Here is a 21441-nt window from a genome sequence, read left to right as displayed (position 1 = left end):
GTGTCCCTTACACGTTCACTGGTGGACCCCTCGGTGACTCCATCCCTACGTACCTGCAACCCCTTGGCTCATAGACAAAGCCACGATGAATATCCTGTTGAGTCCCCTTCCACGCTGTGTGGAAAGCTCTCTGGCATAGACACCCAGGATGGGACTGGGTCGGGTTCATTTCTCTATGGCCTGCCAGAGTTTTCTTCCGATGGTCGCTGATCCTCCCACTGGACGCTCCCCATTTCTTCCGCCCTCGCTGGCACTTTGATTGCCCCGTTTCTCTTTTTGCCAGTCTGATGGGTATGAAGTGGCACCGTGTTTTAATGTACATTCATCTCATTCCAGGAATTTGGGAAATTTCTTCATGTACCTGTCAGCCTTTCTGGCTTCCCTTTCTGTAAACTTTTCATTTCTCTGTTTATTCTCAAGAGTTGCTTGTATATTCCTGGGCAGTTGCAAATAACTCAGAATGGCACTTGGGTTTATATACCTAGGAGTGCCCTTTACTGAAGAGACGTTTTTAATTTTAATTTAGGTGAATGAACTGTTTTTTTATGCAATTTGTTGCTTTTTGATTTCTTATTTAAAAGTAGTTGAGATATTTTGCATTTTCTTTTGTTAGCTTCCCGGCTCTTCCTTTCACGTTTAGGCCACGGAGGGGGCTGAAGTCCAGCTGTGCACACTGGCACCGGCACCGGCTGGTGTCTGCCCTGCATGGCTACACATTTCTGCTCGTTGATTGATTCCAGGCTGTACTGGCTGCTAAATATTGAGCGTTACTTTTAAACTATTTAAAATTCACATTTGTATATGAGATCCAAGTCTTATTTTCATTATATAATGAGCCAGTTTCCTCAGTGTCTACTAATAAAGCCATTAATTTCCCACTAGATGTGGTATAATTTTGGCAATAGTGTATCACATTCTTAAAATATTTTTTGTTAGAATGTGGCATTCTTTTGACCTTGTATTGTAGGAAAGAAACCTTTATAACATTTAAATAATATATCATACAGTATAGCTCTCATTTTTTCAGATCTTTTATGTCTGCTAATAACTTTGAACACATTAAAAGTATATATTCAGTCTTAGCAGAATAAATGGGAATACATTCCACTTGTGTGTACTTGAGGATTTCTGTCTTTGTGGCCCTCATGGGACCCCCACACAGTCTGTGACTAAGACATTCCTTGTCCCCTCACATCCATTGTTCCTCCTTCCAGGGTAACAAGACTTCAGAATGAAGACAGCACTGCCCAGTCTGCATGTAGCTGGGCACGGTCGAGTGCTGGTTCAGGCTCTTGGGGTGCAAGGGGAGGAGGGCCGCCCGTTCCAGGATGTGACCATAGTGGGCAGTGCCTGCCCCCACCTTCGCTTTCTTCCTGGAAGGGGAGCAACCCAACTGACGCAAGGTGACCTAGGGTGGAAGCCACACAAGGACGGTCAAGGAGAGGCTCAGCCTTCATGCAGCGTTTTGCCAGCCCTGTGCACCTCTGGGCTACAAGGGAAAGGGGAACTTCTGTCTTATTTAGATCGCTGCTACTGGAGGATTTCTGCCCCTTGTAACCAAACCCAAGTCTAGCCCTGGCGTGTTGCTATTGCAGGCCGTATTGTAGTTGTCAGGTCACCGAAGGAGGAACGCCGGAATGGTGAGGGATTCCGAATTCATTCAGTCATCCGCACACCAGGTGGCTGAACCTGGATGGCTCCAGCACCAGTACTGGGCGTCAGTGGCTTTTAAAGGACTTTTGCGGGCTTTTTCTGGGCGGAGACTTCTTTATGCAGACCCGAGGGGAGGGAATGGAATGTGGTCACCACAAGTGAAATGTGGTCTCAGCAAAGGGAATGTCCATAGTGAAATGACCTGAAAAGCCAGTTCCTCGGGGAGGGGTATCAACTCAATTGCTCTATCAAACCTAACAGCAGTGAGCCTCTTTGGGAACCAGGGAGAGCTCAGCTTGTACCAGGAGTAGAGTCACTGACCACTGGATGCATACCTCCCAGCTTCTCTTGAGCGGGACCTCTAAGTCCATAAGCAAGTGGTAGAAGGTCCAGTTTCCTCTGATGGTTCCCAGCACTTAATCTGGTGAGGATGTGGCAAAGAACTAAAAAAAACTTGCATTTCTTCTATGATGAGAGAGATTATTCATCCTTTTGATGGAAGAGATTGGTCACTTGTCAGATGATCTTTCTATAACTCTCCTGTTGGCCTGGCCCCTGTGGCTCAGTTGGTTGGGTGTCCTCCCGTGCACCGTCTGATGCCCAGTCAGGGCGCATGCCTGGGTTCCAGGCTGGATACCTGGTAGGGGGCATGCAGGAGGCAGCCAATCAATCAATGTTTCACTCTGGCATTGATGTTTCTCTCCACCTCCCTTCTCCCTAAAAAAGTCAATTCAAAAAATTAAAAATAAAACTCTCCTGCTTAGAAACCTTCAAAACCACAGTGAGCTCTCACTCGGTGCCACTCACCAAGCCTGGCTCTCTGAACCTCATTCATCCTCAGAGCAATCCTAACGGGGTTTGTTTCACAGATGCCCCCTTATCTGCGGTTCTGCTTTTTGAGGTTTCAGTTACCTGTGGTCAACTTCGGTCTGAATATGTTAAATGAACAATTTCATGCCCTGGCCAGGGTAGCTCAGTTGGTGGGGTGTCGTCCCATGCACCAACAGGTCGCTGGTTGGATTCCTGGTCAGGGCACATGGCCGTGTTGCGGGTTCAATCCCTACTCAAGGTGCATGCAGGAGGCAAACTGATCGATGTTCCTCTCTCTTCAAAAATCAATAAGACATTTAAAAAAAATAAAAATTTCAGAAGTAATTCGTAAGTTTCAAATTGCATACCATTCTGAGTACCTCACTTTAACATCACATAGGGATTGTGTAATCTCACTTCATTCCAAGAAGGGTGCATACAGTACAATAAGATATTTTGGGAGAGAGAGACCACAGTCACTTACCATATTACAGTATAGTCACTCAGTGACAGGAACATGTTCTAAGAAATGCGTCAAGTAATTTCCTTGTGTGAGCATCACAGAGTGCACTTAACCACATGTGTGGCATAGCCTATATACCCAGGCTGAATGGTAGAGCCTATTGCGCCCAGGATATGACCCTGTATGGCAGGTCACATGTAAAACGACATGAGATTAAATCCGGCATGAGAAAATGATGCTGTCAAGTTAGATGTTAATCTCTGACTATTCCTAACTTATAAATTAAACTTTCATAGGTATGTACATACAGGAAAATGTATCTGTAGGGTTCAGTACTAGCCACGGCGTCAGGCATCCACTGGAGGTCCGGGAACATATCCCGCGTGAGGAAGGAGAGACTTCTGTATTCCGACTTTACAGAAGAGAAACAGAAGCGGGAAAGGATTAATTAACCTGCCCCAGAGCACACAGCCATTGATCACCGAGCCAGATGTAAAAGCAGGTGGGCCTGACGCGGCTCAGAATTCTTGATGAGGCCAGCACTTCTCCCACTTCCATGTGCACGCACGTCAGCTGGGGAGCTTGGACACGCACGTGTGGGCTCAGCGGTTCTGGGGTGGGGCCTGAGAGACGGCATTTCTAACAGGCTCCCAGGTGTTGCAACACTGCTGACCATACTGTGAGTAGCAAGGTGCCTTTTTTCTAAAGCCTCACACCTTTAATGCCTCCCACCTCTCCACCCCGACCCTTCCTTCTATCGGGTCCCCCATGTTCTTGTTCATGTCCCACCTCAGCCTGGAACGGGTATAGAGCTGTAGCGGCTACTGCTCAGCAGACTCTTACACCCACTGCTCTGCGTCTCTCTCCCTCCTAGACGGTCAGATCCTTGAAGACAAATGCAGTCGTGCACTTTTCATGACACTAAAGGATGGGCCACATATACAACGGTGCTCCCAGAGGATTATAATGGAGCCAAAAAATTCCTATCATCTAGAGCAGCGGTTCTCAACCTGTGGGTCGCGACCCCTTTGGGGGTCGAACAACCCTTTCACAGGGGTCGCCTAAGACCATCGGAAAACACATATGTAATTACATATTGTTTTTGTGATTCGTCACTGTGCTTGAATTATGTTCAATTTGTAACAATGAAAATACATCCTGCATATCAGATATTTACATGACGATTCATAACAGTAGCAACATGACAGTGACGAAGTAGCCACGAAAATAATGTTATGGCTGGGGGTCACCACAGCATGAGGAGCTGTATGAAAGGGCCGCGGCGTCAGGAAGGTTGAGAACCGCTGCTCTAGTGACAGTTGCAGCTGCAATAAAGCCAAAGCCATAGCGCTTTCTTAAAAGAGTGACACCTCCCATGAGGAGCCTCAGGTACTGCGGAAGCCATCGTTACAGGAGGTGACGGCTCCATGCCCCTGTCGCCCCTGGACACCTCCCAGTGGACACATGTGGCGTGGGAGGCAGCGGTACTGAGGATCCTAACCCTGTGTGGGCGTAGGCCAATGTGTGTGTTTGCCTTCGTTTTTAACAAAAAAGTTTAGAAAATAGAAAAAGCTTATAAAATAAGGATATCAAAATAATTTTGTACAGCAGTACAATGTATTGTAAGCTAAGTTATGACCAAAAGTCCAAAAATTTAAAAAATTAGAAGTTTGATTCCCTGTCAGGGCACATGCCTGGGTTGTGGGCTCCATCCCCAGTGTGGGGCATCTAGGAGGCAGCCGATCCATGATTCTCGTCGTTGATGTTTCTCTCTCTCCCTTCCTCTCTGGAATCAATAAAAGCATATTAAAAAACAAAACAAAACAAAGACCACAGTGGTGGACACTAGTCTAGGCCTTCGCGTCCACTCACCCACAATAAACTCCAGTCCTAAAGGCTGCATTCATGGTAAGTGCCCTGCATAGGTGCGCCGTCTGCATCTTTTATCCGTATTTTTACTGTGCCTTTTCTGTGTTTAGGTCTGTGTAGATAACAAACACTTGCCTTTGTGCTATAGCTGTCTGCAGTATTCAGTACAGTCACATGCTGTGCAGGTTTGTAGCCTGGGGGCGTTCGGCTACACCACCCGGCCTGGGGGTGGCAGGCTGTGCCATCTGCGTCTGTGTGAGCGCACTCACTCCGCATGTCCCCATGAGGAAATCACCTGGTGACCCGCTTCTCAGAATATACCCCCTTCATTAGGCGATGCATGACTGTACTATATCTTGTTTTCAAAAGTCCACGCTCAGGGTCTGGCACAGGAGTTACCTAGCAGGTGTTGGTTGAGTAAAAAAATAAGCTCCTTGTCTCAAAGAATCCCACTACCACCCACCTCCCTGCATAAGCCAGGAACCTAAGTTTCCCTCTTGACACGTCTTTCCCTCCATTACCAAGTCAACTCAACTCCCCAGATGACTCTCAAAGCAGCTTACTTCTCTCCCTCCATCCCATCCTCGTGCCACAGACTCCTGACGGCTGCTCTGTGCCTCTCTGGCCCTCCGGTCCATCTCCATGGCAGCCAGAGTGATCTCAAATGCAAATTCGATTTTAAAGTGAAGGTCCTTCACATGGCCTCCACCCACCCAGCCTGACCCTGGTCGCTCCCCTCCGGCCTCTCTCACTGCTCTTCACACTGCCCGCTCAGATCCTGGGGTTCGTTGAGCTTCCTTCTGTGGCAGGGCCTCTGCGGCCGCCTGGACGGCTCTCTCTCCTGTCCCTGGGAAGTCAATGATTACCCCTCCCCACATCTGAGCCCAAGAACCATTTCCTAAGAGGCTCTCAACCTCCCCGACCAGGTCAAATATCCCTGTTATCAGGCCCTTATAATACCCATATGACAGATTTCATTTTTGTGGCACTTTTCATAAGTGAACTTTTTTTCAAGACGTTAACATATGCTTATGTCTCAAAAACCACAATTTCCAAAGCAAGTAGAGCAAAAGTTGGGCCCCAATTTAAACCAACAGAACTGTACAGACATATTTCTTTATTTTTAAATACATTTTTATTGATTTCAGAGAGGAAGAGAGAGGGGTAGAGAGATAGAAACATCAATGATGAGAGAGAATCATTGATCAGCTGCCTCCTGTACACCCCCTACTGGGGATTGAGCCTGCAACCCAGGCATGTGCCCTTAACCAGAATCAAACCTGGGACCCTTCAGTCCATAGGCCGATGCTCTATCCATTGAGCCAAACCAGCTAGGGCAGAACAGACATATTTCTTTATCTGACTTTAAATGAATTTAAGTCGAGAGCCATCGAATTTTAAAAAGCACCTATATTCAGAGAAGAGCTGAATATTTTCCCCATTTGGCAAAACCAATTAGCATAACAATATTTGCCTTTACAACCAGAAAGTTTTATTTTCATTGATGTCCAGTGGAGACCTGGCTTAAGGTTCTGAACCATGAAGCACCTCCTGGAACAATGCCACTGCGGGGTTTTCATGACAAAACTGTTTCTGATAAGGTTCCTCGGGGCCTCATGCTCTCCCCATGAGACTCCAGAATTTCAGCCCAGGTCTGGTTGCCAGGGGGGTCTTGAAGCAACATTTGCATAGAACTATACTAATTTTATTTAGACTGTATGTTTATTAGCTGTATCTTGGAGATTGGGACAGGCCTCTGTCCCCCGGTCCGTCTTGCCGCTGGGAGTCTCTGCCCCAGATGAGACCACCAGAGGGCGCAAGAGCTTGGGTCCAAGTCCTTAGAGAGGAAAAACCGCTCCCGACGGCGGCGCGGGAGGGGCGGGGGCGGGGGGCCGCTGGGGTTCTGGAGAGGCTTCCTTTAATGTCTACTGGGATAGCTCAAGGGTTTAACAGGCAGCTGGGTTGGGGGATCCGAACGACAGGAAAGGGACCCAGGAGGCCAGGGTTGGGGACCGCTGCTCAGCATTCATTCATTCGACACATAGTGAGCATGTCTAAAGCCCAAATCAGACACCCAGGAAGAGAGAATAATCACTTAGAGGGAGAACAGTTCATTGGCATTTCTAGGGTTACCTAGTATTTTCAGAGCCTCTAAGTTTTCTTATTTACCGACTTGAGAGAGATCTCTTTGCTGTTCCATTATTTATGCATTCCTTGGTTGATTCTTGGTATGTGCCCTGACCGGTATGAACCCACAGTGGCATATCTGGGGGACCTGCCCAGCCAGGGCCAGAACCTTTCAACATCCCTTTATCTCGTTTGGGAAGAAGTCAGCCAAGAGGGTGTTGCAGATAAGGAAGCTGAGATTCAGAGGGGTGGCAACTTCACCAATTCCCCTGACTTTTTTTTTTTTGTTTTTAACTGAGATAAACCTTTATTTATTTATGCTTCTCCATTTTGCTTAAAATAACAACCACCACCTTAATATTAACTAACAGCCCTTCCCCCTCACCCCTCCTTGGGCTGGGGGTAGATAATGGGGAAATGGCCCCCAGGGGCGGGGCTGACCGTAGAGCCCCTTGGAGAGGTAATGGAGCCCAAATCCCCTCGCCAGGGGACGGGGCACCTGTAGTGTATGAACTGGGGAGTTAACGGGACTCTTGAACCTCTTCTTGTACCAACATACATCCCTTGGCCATCAAGGGTAAGGAAGCATATGGGGAGGGGATTCCTACCGCTCCTCTATGTCCCCGCTCAGCCCCCGTCTCAGGAACTGAGGGCTGAGGAGCAAGAAAGTGGAGAAAGGGTGGGGGTAGGGTGTCACACAAAGGAGTACTGGTTATTAATGGCTCTGGGGTGGCCCCCTTCTTCTCCATCGCCCCCTAGTGGTAACTGCTGGAGCTCTGACTGCCTTCCGAACGGCGGTCTTGCCCCAACGCCGCCGCTGGTTGCTTTGGCTGCACAGCACCAGAGGCGCTTCCGCGCGCCGGGGTCCTGCGGAGTCGGAGACGCGCTCCCCGGTTACCGAGGCAACAGGGCGGCAGTCACGTGGTGCAGGAGCCTGCGGCGAAGTCTTCGGAGCATGCGCGGCCCTCGGCCTCAGGTTCAGCAGTCGGGAGGCGGGTCATGTGTCAAAGGCTCGCACGCGGTGGCGTCCGCAGCCCAGGCTCAGTCGTCACATGACCGGCTTTTAGCCATCATGGCGGCGGCCGTGGTGCAGCGCTGGGGTTGAGCTACAGCGAGTGTCGTGGGCTCCTGCCCGGGGTGAGGGTGGCTCCACCAGGGGGGTGGGGAGGACCAGGCCCCGCGCGGCCCTCCTCAACCCTCTCCGGACATCACCCGAGTTCCACGCGTCCCCTCCGCGCGGTGTCTGCCGGGACGGGGAGCAGAGCCGGGCCGGGTTCCATCCCCGCGGTGCTCTGGACTGGGCAGGCTCCCGCCCGCCTCTGCGCGCACCTCCCGCGCCCGGGCCCCTCCGGCCTCCTTCCTCCAGCCTCCTCTCCTCGCAGGTAGGATCGTCGGTGGGACCAGAGCGCGGGCAGGCGCGGCCCCTGGGACCATGGCTGGGCCCGAGAACGAGCCCTTCCTCAGCCAGGCGGACGACCCTGACGACGGGCCGGTGCCCGGCACCCCGGGGTTACCGGGGCCCATGGGGAATCCGAAGTCCGCGGATCCGGAGGTCCCGGACCCGGAGAAGCTGCAGCGCATCACGGGCGTGTCTGCGGCCCATTCGGCTCTCATCGTGGCCGTGCTGTGCTACATCAACCTCCTCAACTACATGGACCGCTTCACCGTGGCCGGTACCGACTGCTGGGAGGACCGGGGGAGGGAGCGGGTCCCGAAGGGGGCGCTGCCTCGCGGATCCCATCCCGAGTCTCCTTCCCAGGCGTCCTTCCGGACATCGAGCAGTTCTTCGCCATCGGAGACAGCAGCTCCGGCCTCATCCAGACCGGTGAGGAAGGCCCCTCCCGGGGCCCCGCAGCTACCTTCCCTTTTCCTACCCGGTGGGGCCTCGTGGATGGAGGCGTAGGGGCCCCGCTAGGGGAAGAGATGGCCCGATGCGACCCTGAGGCTGTGTTGGTTAGTTAGCGCCTCACTGAAAGAGGAGTCAGCTCAGTGATGGCTGAGACACACCTGGGCGTAAATGTCAGCGTTCTGCTCACAGGGTGATGGTAGGCAGGGCCCTCAGCCGCGCTCTTCCCTGTGGGTGAGATGGAGCCAGGAATGACCCGACCACCTCATAGGGAGGCTTAACTGAGATGATGCCTGGGAAGTGGAGGCCACAGCTAAGACCATGGCAGGCACCCCGTAAGCAGTGGCAGAAGGGGGTGTCTGAAATGGGGAGCGGTGAGTTTTATTTGCTCAGAGCTTTGGGATTTGTGAGAGAGGGAAAGACAGGGCCCACCCCTCTTTTCCTTCCTTCCCGCCTTCACTGATTTCCTGAGCACGTCCGACGGAGGAAGTGGTGATGACACCCACAGGACTTGTCCAAGATCTTTTATGCCCATTGTCTTCACATCCTTCCATCAGCCAAGGAAGAGGTGTTACTCTCATTTGACAGAGGAAGTGGTTAGCGTTATCTACATTTCTGTAGAGAATCCGAGGCTTGGAGAAGAGTTAAGACCTGCCCAGGGCCACAGAACAAGGGAGAGGCAGAAGGGGAGTTTGAATCCAGGTCTTGCCATGGTCTTTGCTCCAGGCCAGGCCAATAAGGAGCTGGAAGTATTGCAGGCAAGGCCCAGAGAAATGAGAATGGGATCACAGGCCATGGCCTGCAAACCTCTGACGCGTTGCTGAGTTGGAGAAGAAGGCAGCCCCATTCACTTTTTCGTCCAACACCTGTTTATTGAGCGCCTGTCTTATGCGAAGCCATGTGTTCAATAATGGAAACACGGCCAGGGCCGATACCGGCAGTGACTGTGTTCACGGAGCTGACATTCTACTGTGCCCCAGGGGGCAACAGTCCATAAAAACCTAAACTGATACCGAGATCATTTTCTGTAGGAATAAGTGTTACGGAAAAGGACACAGTAGATGTGGTAAAGACTGCATGTGTGGTGGTTGGAAAAGTGTCTGAGCTGGAACCTAAACTTGCTAAGCTCGGTGACGCTCAGGGGAGAAGAGGGAATGTTCTACAGAGAAATGACAGCAGTTGCCAAAAACCCAAGATGGTATTGAGGTTGGCCATTGGGCCACTGGGGTGCAGAGAAAGGAAAGGATGAGCACGAGGCTGGAGAGGTAGGGGCGGCTAGGTCAGACAGTGCACTGCGGGCCATGGGATGGAGTGTGGGTTTTGTTCTTGGCTGGATGGGAAGAGTGACGAGTCCGCTGGTCCATCCGTTCTACAGTGGCAGGTTTGAAAGACTCTGAAAATGGGGTTGGGCCGGCCCTGGCAGGAAGCTCTGACCGTTCCAGGGCTGGGAGTTGCTCCTGCCCCTCGCCCTCCCTGGGCTGGGGTGGGGTGGGGTGGGGTGGGCTGGGCTGGGCTGGGGTGGGGTGGGGTGGGGTGGGGTGGGCTGGGCTGGGGTGGGGTGGGGTGGGGTGGGCTGGGCTGGGGTGGGGTGGGGTGGGGTGGGCTGGGGTGGGGTGGGGTGGGGTGGGGTGGGCTGGGCTGGGGTGGGGTGGGGTGGGGTGGGGTGGGGTGGGGTGGGGTGGGCTGGGGTGGGCTGGGGTGGGCTGGGGTGGGTGCCGGGGCTGCGCTGTGACTCTCTGCTCCCTCTCAGTGTTCATCTCCAGTTACATGGTGCTGGCACCTGTGTTTGGCTACCTGGGTGACAGGTACAATCGGAAGTATCTCATGTGCGGGGGCATTGCCTTCTGGTCCCTGGTGACACTGGGGTCGTCCTTCATCCCCAGAGAGGTGAGGTTCCACGGTGGCTCCTGCTTCCGGCCCCCCCACCCCCATCAGTCTTTGCTTCTGCTCTTTGGAGTCACGGCAGACGGGGCCGGGGGAACCTGTGCATCTTCCTTGGTCCTTGCCATCTTACCCCCCCCCCCCCCCGCTTGCCTGAGTTAATCTGCCCACCCCGTCCCTCCCCCCTTTCTTTCAGAGCCTTCTCTCCATCACCCCCCTGACCGTGACTCCTTCCACTCCACACCTGAGCACTAGCGCTCCTTTCTCTCCCGTGGAAAAGGCCTCACCTCGGCCGCCCTCTGTCCCCCTTCCCCTTCCCACTCAGACTTCCTGAAAGGCCCCTGACCGAGCCCCAGTCTGGGTGAAGGAGCAGCCAGGGAGAGGCTCTCATCTGCTGGCACTTCCTCTCCCACTCGCCCTTGAACACCCGCTGAGCTGCCCCCACTCCATTGCCAGAGTCAACAGGGACCTCTTGGTTGCTAAATGTAGCTCCTACTTCCTAGTCCTCTTCTCACTAGATCTCCTGGGAGCCTCTGGCTCTGTTGACCCACTTCTTCCTTCCGGAAACTCTTCTAACCTCTGTGACGCCATCCTTCTGGTGTTCCTCCTGCCTCCCTGGCTGTTGCTTCTTTGCTCCTTTAAACTCTCCTCTGTCTGTTCTCCTCTCTGCCCCAGAACTCTGTCCTCAGCTCTAGGCACTCACGACACACTCCTCGGGTGATCGTACCCTGTCCCTAGCCGGGGGGGTCCTTGCTAGACAAATGAAATCCCACCTAAGATGATTATACACTATTGGGTGGGGTAGGTAAGATAGAAATTAAGATTTATTTTGCACTTACTGGGCACAAGGTAACGAGTAGATCTTTTATTATTCAGTCCTCCCAGTAGTTACGTGAAGGAGTTGTTAGGAAACTGAGGCTCAGAGAGGTTACGTTGCTTTCTCAGAGTCACAGCCAGTCAGTAGGGGAGCCAGGATGCAAGCTCAGGTCTTTCTGATTCTAAAGCCCTGGCCTCTCCCACCATCCCTGCCACCTCTCCAGAACTGGCTGGTGAGGTGGGCTGGGAGGCTGGCTGTAGGGTGGGGTGCCACCCCCCCACCCCCGTCTCCTTCCCCAGCAATTCTGGCTGCTCCTCCTGACTCGGGGCCTGGTGGGGGTCGGGGAAGCCAGTTACTCCACCATCGCGCCCACCCTCATCGCTGACCTCTTCGTGGCAGACCAGCGGAGTCGGATGCTCAGCGTGTTCTACTTCGCCATCCCAGTGGGCAGGTGAGCGGGCCTTGGGCCTGCCTGGTGGGAGGCAGAGGAGCTGGCATTGGGCATGACTGACCAGCTGTCCCTCCTCTCCCGCCCTTTCCCCCAGTGGTCTGGGTTACATTGCAGGCTCCAAGGTGAAGGATGTGGCTGGGGACTGGCACTGGGCTCTGAGGGTGAGTTGGTCACAGCCTGCGGGGAGGTCAGCAACATTCTCACTGGTTCCCCCCTTTTTACCTTCAGACACCCCGTTTTCAGGCAGCGTTTACTCTGCCAAGCCTGCAGGAGGCCTGGCTGCCCTCCCCACAATGCCATGAGCTCGACAGAACTCCTGGTTATGGGTGACAGAGCCCATTGTCAGGGCCAGCACCCAGATGGGATTGCACTGGCTCTCAGAAAGGAAGGCCCAGGGGGAACTTCAGGTACAGCCGGATCCAGGCGCCCACAGACAGGCATTTGATCGCCCTCCTGAGCTCTGCTTCCCTCTGTGCTACTTTTGTTCTCAAGCAAGTGAGCACTCCATTTAGAAACTTCGGACCTTGAGCCCTTGAGCAATAGTCCTGGGTAGTGTCTGGTTAGGTGAACATGGGTCACGTGCCTGCCATCGACTGAATCAGCCCCTGAGGCTGGGGAAGTTGGCCCAGTCTGGGTCACAGGCCCTGCTCCCTGCTGGGACCACGTGGATTTAGGGAAGTCGGGGGAGTGGTTTCCCAAAAGAAAGTTAGGGTGCAGTTTCCAAAGGAGGAGCAGTCAGGCTTGCAGAAATGGGAGTGGTCACTGGCGCCCCCCCGCCCCCCCCCAGTGGCAGCTCAGCTCCCCGAGCAGGCACCGACCCTCCTGCTTGAGGTCTTGGGGCCTGAGTTGCCCTTACACGCCCTCCCTTTCTCCGGCCCCAGGGTTGGGCGTGTCTCTGCCTGGGCCGGTCCTGAAGCCCACTCTTTCCCAGGTGACACCGGGTCTAGGAGTGGTGGCGGTGCTGCTGCTCTTCCTGGTCGTACGGGAGCCGCCGAGGGGAGCTGTGGAGCGCCACTCGGACTCCCCGCCCCTGAGCCCCACCTCGTGGCGGGCAGACCTGAGGGCGCTGGCTAGAAAGTGAGTTTAATTCCATCCTAAGCCCACATCGTAGATCCCCAGGGAGGCCCTGGCCACTGGGTTGAAATTTACGTGAGAGTTGTCATTTTTTAGAGAGAGAGAGAACCAAACATGGATTTGTTGATCCGCTTACTTATGCACTCCTTGGCTGCTTTTCGTATGGGACCTGGCTGGAGATCGGACCCCGTAACGTAGGCATATGGGGGAGACGCCCCAACCAACCGAGTTACCGCTGGTCTTCATTTTCTTTCCAATCTCCTGGCCCAATGTCAGGGCCAGTAATGCAGTCACTACTGCCCCCTGTGGCAGCTGCTTGAATTACAGGCCCAGATCCTGGGAGCCAGGACAGCCTCCACACCCAGGGCCCTGACCTTAGCAAAATCAGCCAGGAAGGGAGAACAGAGTCCCCTCCCTGAGCCCTCCGTGGAGCCTGACTCCCTCCCTTCTACCGTCTTTGCAGCCCTAGCTTCGTCCTGTCCTCCCTTGGCTTCACTGCTGTGGCCTTTGTCACGGGCTCCCTGGCGCTCTGGGCTCCCGCCTTCCTGCTGCGTTCCCGCGTGGTCTTGGGGGAGACCCCGCCCTGTCTTCCTGGAGACTCTTGCTCTTCTTCTGACAGGTACCCCGGTCGGGGCTGGGATGGACGGCCTGCAGGTGGCAGGGGGTGGAGTGGAAAGAGGATGGCCCAGGCTCAGACAAGGAGAGTTTGAGTCTCAATTCCACCAGCTACCTTCCTCTCCCAGAGTTTGTTTCCTGGTCCGGGAAGTTGGTGATAGGAACCTAGTGAACCGTGGGGTGTTGTGCCTGATAGACCTGGGTTGTGAGGTGGCTGGGATGGGCCATCTGCCTCTCCAGGCCATAGGGGTGAGGCTCGGGGCTTTGCAGGGGGACAGACCAGTCCCCATGTCCCTCCTTCTGCCCCCAGCCTCATTTTTGGGCTCATCACCTGCCTGACTGGTGTCCTGGGTGTGGGCCTGGGCGTGGAGATCAGCCGCCGCCTTCGCCACTCCAACCCCCGGGCTGACCCACTGGTCTGTGCTGCTGGCCTCCTGGGCTCTGCGCCCTTCCTCTTCCTGTCCGTGGCTTGTGCCCGTGGCAGCATCGTGGCCACTTATGTGAGTAGCCAGCAGGCATCAGGAGGGCTGTCGGGACCTGGGGAAGGAAGGTGCACTGGGGCAGCCAGCATAGTGGTTCACAGCCAGCTCTGGGGTGGGAATGCCTGGTTTTGAACGTCAGGTCTTGCCCTTCCTAACTGTGTGACGTTGGACAAGTGACTTAACCTCTCTGTGCCGTTTCACCATTTGTACAAAGGGAATGATAATGGCTCCTGTTTCATAGCGGTGTTGTGAGGACTAAATGAGTTAATAGATGGGCCTCTATGTGTTTGCTCTTGTGATGAGCTCAACCCTGCTTTTCCCACCCCCTGGTGACCAGGTTTTCATCTTTATTGGGGAGACACTGTTGTCCATGAACTGGGCCATTGTGGCTGACATTCTGCTGGTGAGTAGGTGGGCCGTTCCAGGCTTGGTTCAGAGGCTGCAGGGAGTGGGTGTGGGAGGCCTCACCTGCCTTGAATTGTGGCCTTTACCCTGTCTTCAAAACCTGGCCCCAGCGTGACCTCGCTGTCCAGCCCCAGATGGGCCTACAGTCTGGCCTGCCGTACCCTTACCCCAGCCCACCTCTGAGCTGGGGTTCACTGACCTCCGCCTGGGCTGAGCCTTGGCCTTATCTTTGCCCTGTCTCCTGCCACCCCCCCCCCCCACACCTCCCAGTATGTGGTGATCCCTACGAGGCGCTCCACCGCCGAGGCCTTCCAGATTGTGCTGGCCCACCTGCTGGGTGATGCCGGGAGCCCCTACCTCATCGGCCTGGTGAGCAGTGCCCTCTGGCTGGGCTGGGGTGGGGGCGGGCACCGTGGTTCCTAGAACTGGCTGGCGGGCAGTGGCCAGGCCTGAGCCTGGGCGTCATGGGAAGGCCAGGCCCCAGCTAGACTTCCTGTCACCTCGGGTCCTCAGCCGGACGGAAGGACTTGTCTTCGTGAGTTTCCACATGAGGCCTGGGCCTCTCCCTAGGGGCCAGACACCCTTCCCTTCCCGGCTCCCGTCTCTGTTCTGGAGTTGGGGCGCCCTTTCCAAGACTCTTTCTCCTGCTTTTCCTGTCCTGTCCCCACAGATGTCCGACCGCCTCCGCCGGAACTGGCCTCCCTCCTTCTTGTCCGAGTTCCGGGCCCTGCAGTTCTCGCTCATGCTCTGCGCCTTTGTCGGAGCGCTGGGCGGGGCGGCCTTCCTGGGCACCGCCATCTTCATTGAGGGAGACCGCCGGCGGGCACAGCTGCATGTGCAGGGTCAGTGGGGCTTCCTGCCCAACGTCAGGATGCTGCCCGCTTGTTCCTTCGCCCGTTTGTCTAGTCCTGTGAACTGGCACCTCTCGGCCCACAGGCCTCCCTCACCCCGCTTCGGGTCTGCCTGCAACAAGCTGGTGTCCCGCTGTGTCCACAGCTCTGGGGCCCCGTCCGTTTCCCACCGCTCGTGTGTCCCTCCCAGGCGTTGTGTCTGTCTGCCCTCCAGCCCTGGTTCTGACCCCTCCCCCAACAGGTCTACTGCATGAGGCCGGGCCCGAAGATGACCGCATCGTGGTGCCCCAGCGAGGCCGCTCCACCCGGGTCCCGGTGTCCAGCGTGCTCATCTGAAGGGCCGTCGCTCACCTACCGCACACCGGCCACAGCTGGCCTCAGGCCACCCCAGCAGGCACCCGGCCCGAACCTCGGCCTGGCCCAGCTTCTGAGAGGAGCCTTGGGCGTGTTCCAGGTCCCACACTACACGGGCGCCAAGGGCGGGCGATGGGGCGCAGGAGGGATCCCCTCCAGTGGAGCAGCCCCGGGGGCTCGGTGCTATTTGTACTGAATAAAATTTGTAGCCAGACCCCAACGCCTGCTTGAGTCTCTCTGGGTGCTAGTGACCCCCCCGGAATGGGGGCTGCTCCCTCCAGCCCCAAGGCGCCTGGTGGCTGCCGGCCACTCCTGCGGGGCTGCTGGGCTGGGTGAGCGAGGCTGGAGTGAGCTGGCTCCCTGTGACCGTGAGTCACGCCCCTGTTTCCCCCAGAGCCCGCCCCGCTGGAAGGCCAGCTGGGGTGAGGGGTGGGCCCTGTGCCTGGGCGTTAGCCTCCCTCTGCTGCCTCCTGGAGCCCCGCCGTGGAGGCTGCTGCTGGCTGCCGGCAGCTACTTGTCCTTGCCCCTGCCCCGCTGGTGTGAGTGCCCCTTGTCCTGGGGACCAGCAGACCCTGGAGGACCTGGGTGGCTCCTCAGGCCTCCTCCGCTCTCCCCACTGCTGGGTGGGGGTGGGAAGGGGGTAGGTGCAGCCGGCTGAGGAGCCTGATGATTTCCTGCCCTCACCCGGCGCTCACCACAGCTTCCTGCCACAGGCGGGAGGGCAGGCGCTGAGGAAAGGCAGGCGCCAAGCCCAGAGGCAGGTAGGCCTGGGTGCAGGGGCCACGCAGGGTGGCTGGTGCCCCAGACTCCAGCCAGGCCCTGGCCTGACTGCCTGGGGCCCAGGGTCTGACAGCCAGCACTGACACCACTCAGCCCAAGGCGGGGCGGGGACCCAGGAGCCCTTGAGGGCACGGCTGCCCGCCGGGCTCCAGCTTGGTGTCGCTGGGCCCCTCCGCCCCCGGGCCCCTCCGCCCGCTGCCCAGCGCTTGCTCCGGTTCTGTGCTGGGGCGTCCAGCGAGCCGCAGGTCCGGTCCGAGCTCGGCCCTGCAGATGGAGGCGGCCGTGCTGCTCCCCGCGGTGCTGGGCCTGCTGCTGCTGCCCCTCCTGGCCGTGCTGCTGATGGCGCTGTGTGTGCGCTGCCGAGAGCTGCCAGGTGAGCGGGAGCGGGTGGGGTGACCAGATGCCGGACACATGGACTGGGTCCCTCACTCCGTCTAACTGTCCCTAACTCTCCTGCGTGCCCCTGACTGTCACCCTCTCCCTCCTCACTCCCTTTCCCTGCCTCACTGGCCGTCTCTCCGCAGACACCTACGCCTACGACAGTGCTGTGCCGGACAGGTGAGTCTATCCCCCTCCTTCCCCCCCAGCCCGGCCCGGGCAGCTCCCTTCATTCCCACGCGGGCCGGGCCGGGTGCCTCCTGGTCCCTTACCGCTGTCTCTCCCGCCAGCCTGCCAAGGAGCATCATGATCAAAAGGCCTCGTGAGTACACGGAGGGCCCTCTCCCGTGGGGTAGGGAGGAGAGTCCCCAGCCTGTGAGCAAGTGTGTGCCTTTGTTCAGGTTGCCCCGGTGGCAGCCCACATGGCTGTGACCGGTGGGGGGTGGGGGTGGGGGGGGAAGGCTATGGGTGCCCTCAGGCCTGTCCAGGGCACAGGGACTTCAGGGGGTTGGGCCACTGTTGAGGCCTTGAGGGTAGGGGCATTGTGTCTGGAGTCATCCCTTCAGCTTGGTCCTGTGTCCTCAGCCACACTAGCCCCCTGGCCACAGGCTACCGTGACCTCCTGTCCACCCTTGAGCCAGCCAGACCTGCTCCCCATCCCGTAAGTAACCTCTTCCCCTCCAAGTCCCCCTCCCTACCCCTCACCTCCTTGGATTGGGGGTTCTTTCCCCGTTGCAACCCCTCTTGCCCCAGAGCCCCGTCCCAGGCATGACCTCTGACTTTTGAACTCTCAGGAGATCCCCACAGCCCCCAGGGGGCTCCCACCGAATGCCGTCTGCTCGGCAGGACTCCGATGGCAGTAAGCTGGAGGGGGCCCCCGGGCCTGGGGCTGGGCTGGCGGAGGATGCGCCCCATCTCTCCTGACTCAGTCTCCCTCTCGCCCTCTCTCTGTAGCCAACAGTGTGGCCAGCTATGAGAATGAGGGTGCGTCTGGGCCCCCGGGGCCGTGGGCAGGGAGGCTGGGCCCGGCCCGGGCTGTGCTGACCCCGTGTCCTTCCTCAGAGCCGGCCTGTGAGGATGAGGACGACGACGAGGAGGACTATCACAACGAGGGCTACTTGTGAGTGGCCCGGGGGGAGGACGGGGCCGAGGCCGTGGCCCACGCTCACCCATCCCTTGGCTTTCCCTCAGAGTGGTGCTTCCTGACACTGTCCCGGCCACGGCCACGGCCACGGCCACGTGCACCGCCGTCCCGGCAGCTGCTGCGCCCAGCAACCCCGGCTCCCGAGACAGCGCCTTCTCCAGTGAGTCGCCCGTCTGACCCTCCGGCTTCTCCGCTACGGCCCCTTCGACCCGCTCTCTGCGCGTGTTTCCCTGAAGCTGCCACTCCTCCGCCTTCTCTCTTGTCTTTTTCTAGAGCCCTGCCCTTCAGACAGTGGACTTCCTGCTCCCATCTTCTGGATGCCTCCCTTTCTCCTCTTTGTCTCCTCCTCTATTGTCTGCAGGAGTCCCTTGACTTTCTTCCTCACTGGCTCTGTTCCTGGACTGTCCTTTTATTTCATCTATTTCTCCTGTCGGAAAGCTCGTTCTTGATTCCTGAATGTCCCTGTTTCAGAGCCTCCTGTTGTTCATGGAGGCAGTGTCACCGTGTGAGTCCCGAAGGATATTGGCTTTAGGTGCTCTTCTTTTGTCTTGGCTCTTTGGGAATTTTTCTTCTGCTTCCTGCATTGTCTCAGTTTCCTCTGAGCTGCTTTTCCCCTTTGTTTTGGTCACAGCCTGCCGGTTAGGCGTCCTCCTCCCTGTCTGGCCATCTTCAGTGTTCTGTCACCTCCCTGTACGTGCCCTGGGCCTCCCGTCTACACACTGGCTTCATCTGCCGTCAGATTCCCGACTTGCCACCCCTCGCCCGAGCTCCCCAGCGTCTGCCCAAGTGTTTCTCCTCATCCACTCACTCACTCCTCCGTGGTATCCTGGGTGCCTCTGATATAACAGCTAACGGGGGAGAGTCATGATAAAAAAGCTAAGTCACTGAGGACCTACTCTGCCCGCTAAGACTTTCACGTGTCTGAGCTTGTTAACCCTCCCAGATCCCTCCCTCGCGCACCTCGGCTACCCCGTCTGCCCGATGGCAGCGTTGCTTTATTTAACAGACGCTTGGCGGCACTTCTGCCTAGTACTCACACTTAGTATTCACGGCGTTCGTCCTCCAGGAGATGGGTAGTTCCTCACCCGATTCTACAGCTGAGAGCACTGCGGCCCAGGGAGGTTGGGGAGCTTGTCTGAGGTCACGTGGCCAGTTAGTGATGGAACGGGATTTGAACCTGGGCCGCCTGGCTCCAAAGCCTGTCTCGTCCACACCCTCATGGAGAAACAAGCCAACACGTAAAAGAACAAGATCATATCAGTGACGAGATGTGCTACGAAGGGACTAGGACAAAAGTGGGAGCCAGGGCAGGCCTGGCTGGAGAGGAACCAGCCCCGAGGGTCTCTCCCTCCACACGTGCCACTCAGCCCTGCCACACAGCTGCCCAGGCGGCGCTGCTGGTGTCTGCTGCCTCCTCTCTCCATCGCACTCCCTCTCACCAGTTCTGGTCACATCGCCCTGTTCTCTCCGTTGCCACGGCCTTTGCCCTCCTCCAGGCCGTGGGCTGCGCTGGTCCGAGCTCCCTCCCTGCCTCCCTCTGGGCCGACTGTGGGGAGGTCTCCGGGCGGCTGTGCAGGAGTCTTGGCTGGTTTTGTTGACGGTCTGGGCTGTGGCTGGGAACTCCGGGCTGTCTGCCCAGGGGCCCTGGGTAAGGCCGGGCTCCATGCTTTTCTGTAGTGGAGTCGGGGGAGGACTATGTGAACGTTCCCGAGAGCGAGGAGAGTGCAGACGCGTCTCTGGGTGAGTGGCCGGTGCTCCCCCCCCCCCCCCCGTGCCCTCCCTTCCCCTGGCCCTGCCACCCCACCCCCCTGCCCGTGTGGCGGTGCCCACACGCCTTCTGTGGCTCTGTCCCCCTCGGTCTGGTGTCCTCTGCTCTCTCGCCCTCGTGTGGCCTGCCCCTCGGGTGTGGCTGTCCCTCCTCTGACCTGTCCCCACAGGTGGGAGCCGGGAGTATGTGAACGTGTCCCAGGACCTGCAGCCCACTGTGAGGACTGAGCCCGGTGTGTGCTGGGGGATGGGCGGGAACGGGGGGCTCCCTGGGTGGGGGGACAGTCTGAGGTGAAGACCAACCTCCCCTCCCCCTACAGCCACCTTGGCTTCCCAGGAGGCAGAGGAAGAGGAGGAAGAGGGTGCCCCAGATTATGAAAATCTGCAGGAGCTTCAATGAAGACCTGTGAGAACCGGGCCGCCCCCCCCCCCCCGCCCCCCACCGCCCAGGCCTGAGGGCTCCAACCCTCCCTCAAGACCCTGCCCCACCACCTCAGCCTCTCCTCCCTGACTCTGGGGACCCCTTGGATACCCCTTCCCGCCACCTCCTGACCCGTGGCCCCTCTGTCTCTCCCTGCCCTGTGTTTCAGCATGAGGCGTGCTGTCCTAGAGCCTGCCTTCCTGGGAGGGCTGAGCTGGGCAACTGGAAGTGGCTCCGGGGGGCCCACTTGGCACCCTACCCTGGCTCCAGCCCGACAACAGCCTGAGAATTTCCCCCCTAACTTATTGGCACTTTGGGGTCCAGTCTGGGTGCCCCCAATGCTGCACCTTCTGACACAGCCTGAGAATGAAGGGCCTTGGCCCCCAGCCCTGCTCTGTACAGAATAAAGGCTGGTGTGGTCTGTAGCTCTTGGCTTTGGGGACCCAGTGTCGGGGTCAGGGTGAGGGGGGCAGAGGGTCTGCGTGCGTGCGTGCGTGTGTGCCCCCATCCTCCACAGGCCTCCAGCTCCTCCGGGTCCTGGCCAGGTGCTAGGACAGGCTGCCTTCTGAGCGAGGCCAGTGTGACCCAGCCTGGCACTTGGGGCCCGGACGCACGTCCGTGAGACAGTCCACAGACGGAGGCTGTGCTGACGGGAGAGCGGCGTGGAGGCGCCCTGGGTGGGCTCTAGAGCAACCCTCCCCGCGGCCCGCTTCCCCATCTCTGAAAGAAGACTTGATGGCTTTGAAGGCTTTGTTAGTTTTTACCTTTTGTGGTTCTCAATAAAACAGAACTTAAAAATTGTCTAAGTTTGCCCTGGCTGGTTTGGCTCAGTGGGTAGAGCATCGGCCTGTGGACTGAAGGGTCCCGGGTTCGATTCCAGTCAAGGGCACATGCCCGGTGTGGGCTTGATCCCCAGTAGCGGGTGTGCAGGAGGCAGCTGATCAATGATTCTCTCTCATCATTGATGTTTCCATCTCGCTCCCTGTCCCTTCCTCTCTGAAATCAATAAAGAAACATTTTTTTAAGTATTGTCTAAGCAGCTGAAAACGTTCGTGCGCAGACTCTGACTCGGGAGCTCAGGCAGGGGCCTGAGCCACGCTTTGAGCAGCACGGTGGGTGCCCTGCAATTGGCTCCTGCGTGGGCACGTGACCCAGCCTGGGCCAATGAGGACCGGCCTGGGACTTGAGCAGGAAGTGCTGGGAAGAAGAACCTCTTTTTGTTCCTGGCAGTGAAGCCAGAGGGATGTCTGTCG

The 21441-nt window shown here is 57.1% G+C and overlaps 2 protein-coding genes across 3 annotated transcripts; both read left to right on the top strand.

Annotated features, from left to right (window-relative positions):
* The first annotated feature begins 7905 nt into the window (after nucleotides 1–7905).
* Nucleotides 7906–15912, top strand: SPNS1 (SPNS lysolipid transporter 1, lysophospholipid). The gene is made up of 13 exons (XM_081088849.1): nucleotides 7906–8059; nucleotides 8305–8595; nucleotides 8682–8747; nucleotides 10519–10655; nucleotides 11766–11917; nucleotides 12012–12078; nucleotides 12849–12994; nucleotides 13455–13610; nucleotides 13917–14106; nucleotides 14426–14491; nucleotides 14764–14862; nucleotides 15164–15335; nucleotides 15586–15912. The coding sequence occupies exons 2-13, from the start codon at nucleotides 8355–8357 to the stop codon at nucleotides 15678–15680; spliced, it is 1587 nt and encodes a 528-aa protein (XP_080944975.1). The 5' UTR covers nucleotides 7906–8059; nucleotides 8305–8354; the 3' UTR covers nucleotides 15681–15912.
* A 419-nt stretch (nucleotides 15913–16331) lies between these two features.
* On the top strand, nucleotides 16332–21230 carry LAT (linker for activation of T cells). Of its 2 annotated transcripts, XM_081090374.1 has the most exons (12): nucleotides 16332–16851; nucleotides 17003–17036; nucleotides 17147–17178; nucleotides 17442–17517; nucleotides 17651–17715; nucleotides 17811–17840; nucleotides 17919–17976; nucleotides 18048–18160; nucleotides 19678–19740; nucleotides 19938–20000; nucleotides 20088–20173; nucleotides 20358–21230. In XM_081090374.1, the coding sequence occupies exons 1-11, from the start codon at nucleotides 16749–16751 to the stop codon at nucleotides 20165–20167; spliced, it is 717 nt and encodes a 238-aa protein (XP_080946500.1). In that variant the 5' UTR covers nucleotides 16332–16748; the 3' UTR covers nucleotides 20168–20173; nucleotides 20358–21230. The 2 variants fall into 2 exon arrangements, with proteins under 2 accessions (XP_080946500.1, XP_080946499.1); XM_081090373.1 differs by having other exon boundaries at nucleotides 17811–17976.
* Nucleotides 21231–21441: the final 211 nt, after the last annotated feature.

This window comes from Myotis nattereri (assembly GCF_964212035.1).
Source record: "Myotis nattereri genome assembly, chromosome: 4".
Taxonomy (NCBI): Eukaryota; Metazoa; Chordata; class Mammalia; order Chiroptera; family Vespertilionidae; genus Myotis; species Myotis nattereri.
Note: the sequence above shows the minus strand (reverse complement) of the source record. Positions and strands in the feature narration are given on the sequence as shown.

Excerpts from the sequence above, each read along its gene's own strand:
- SPNS1 (XM_081088849.1), top strand. The coding sequence starts at position 8,355 with ATGGCTGGGCCCGAGAACGAGCCCTTCCTCAGCCAGGCGGACGACCCT. Across the intron at positions 8,596-8,681 it reads GGACCGCTTCACCGTGGCCG|GCGTCCTTCCGGACATCGAG; the intron begins GTACCGACTGCT and ends TCTCCTTCCCAG. Across the intron at positions 12,079-12,848 it reads ACTGGCACTGGGCTCTGAGG|GTGACACCGGGTCTAGGAGT; the intron begins GTGAGTTGGTCA and ends ACTCTTTCCCAG.
- LAT (XM_081090373.1), top strand. The coding sequence starts at position 16,749 with ATGGAGGCGGCCGTGCTGCTCCCCGCGGTGCTGGGCCTGCTGCTGCTG. Across the intron at positions 17,179-17,441 it reads CATCATGATCAAAAGGCCTC|CCACACTAGCCCCCTGGCCA; the intron begins GTGAGTACACGG and ends CTGTGTCCTCAG. Across the intron at positions 17,518-17,650 it reads CCAGACCTGCTCCCCATCCC|GAGATCCCCACAGCCCCCAG; the intron begins GTAAGTAACCTC and ends TTGAACTCTCAG.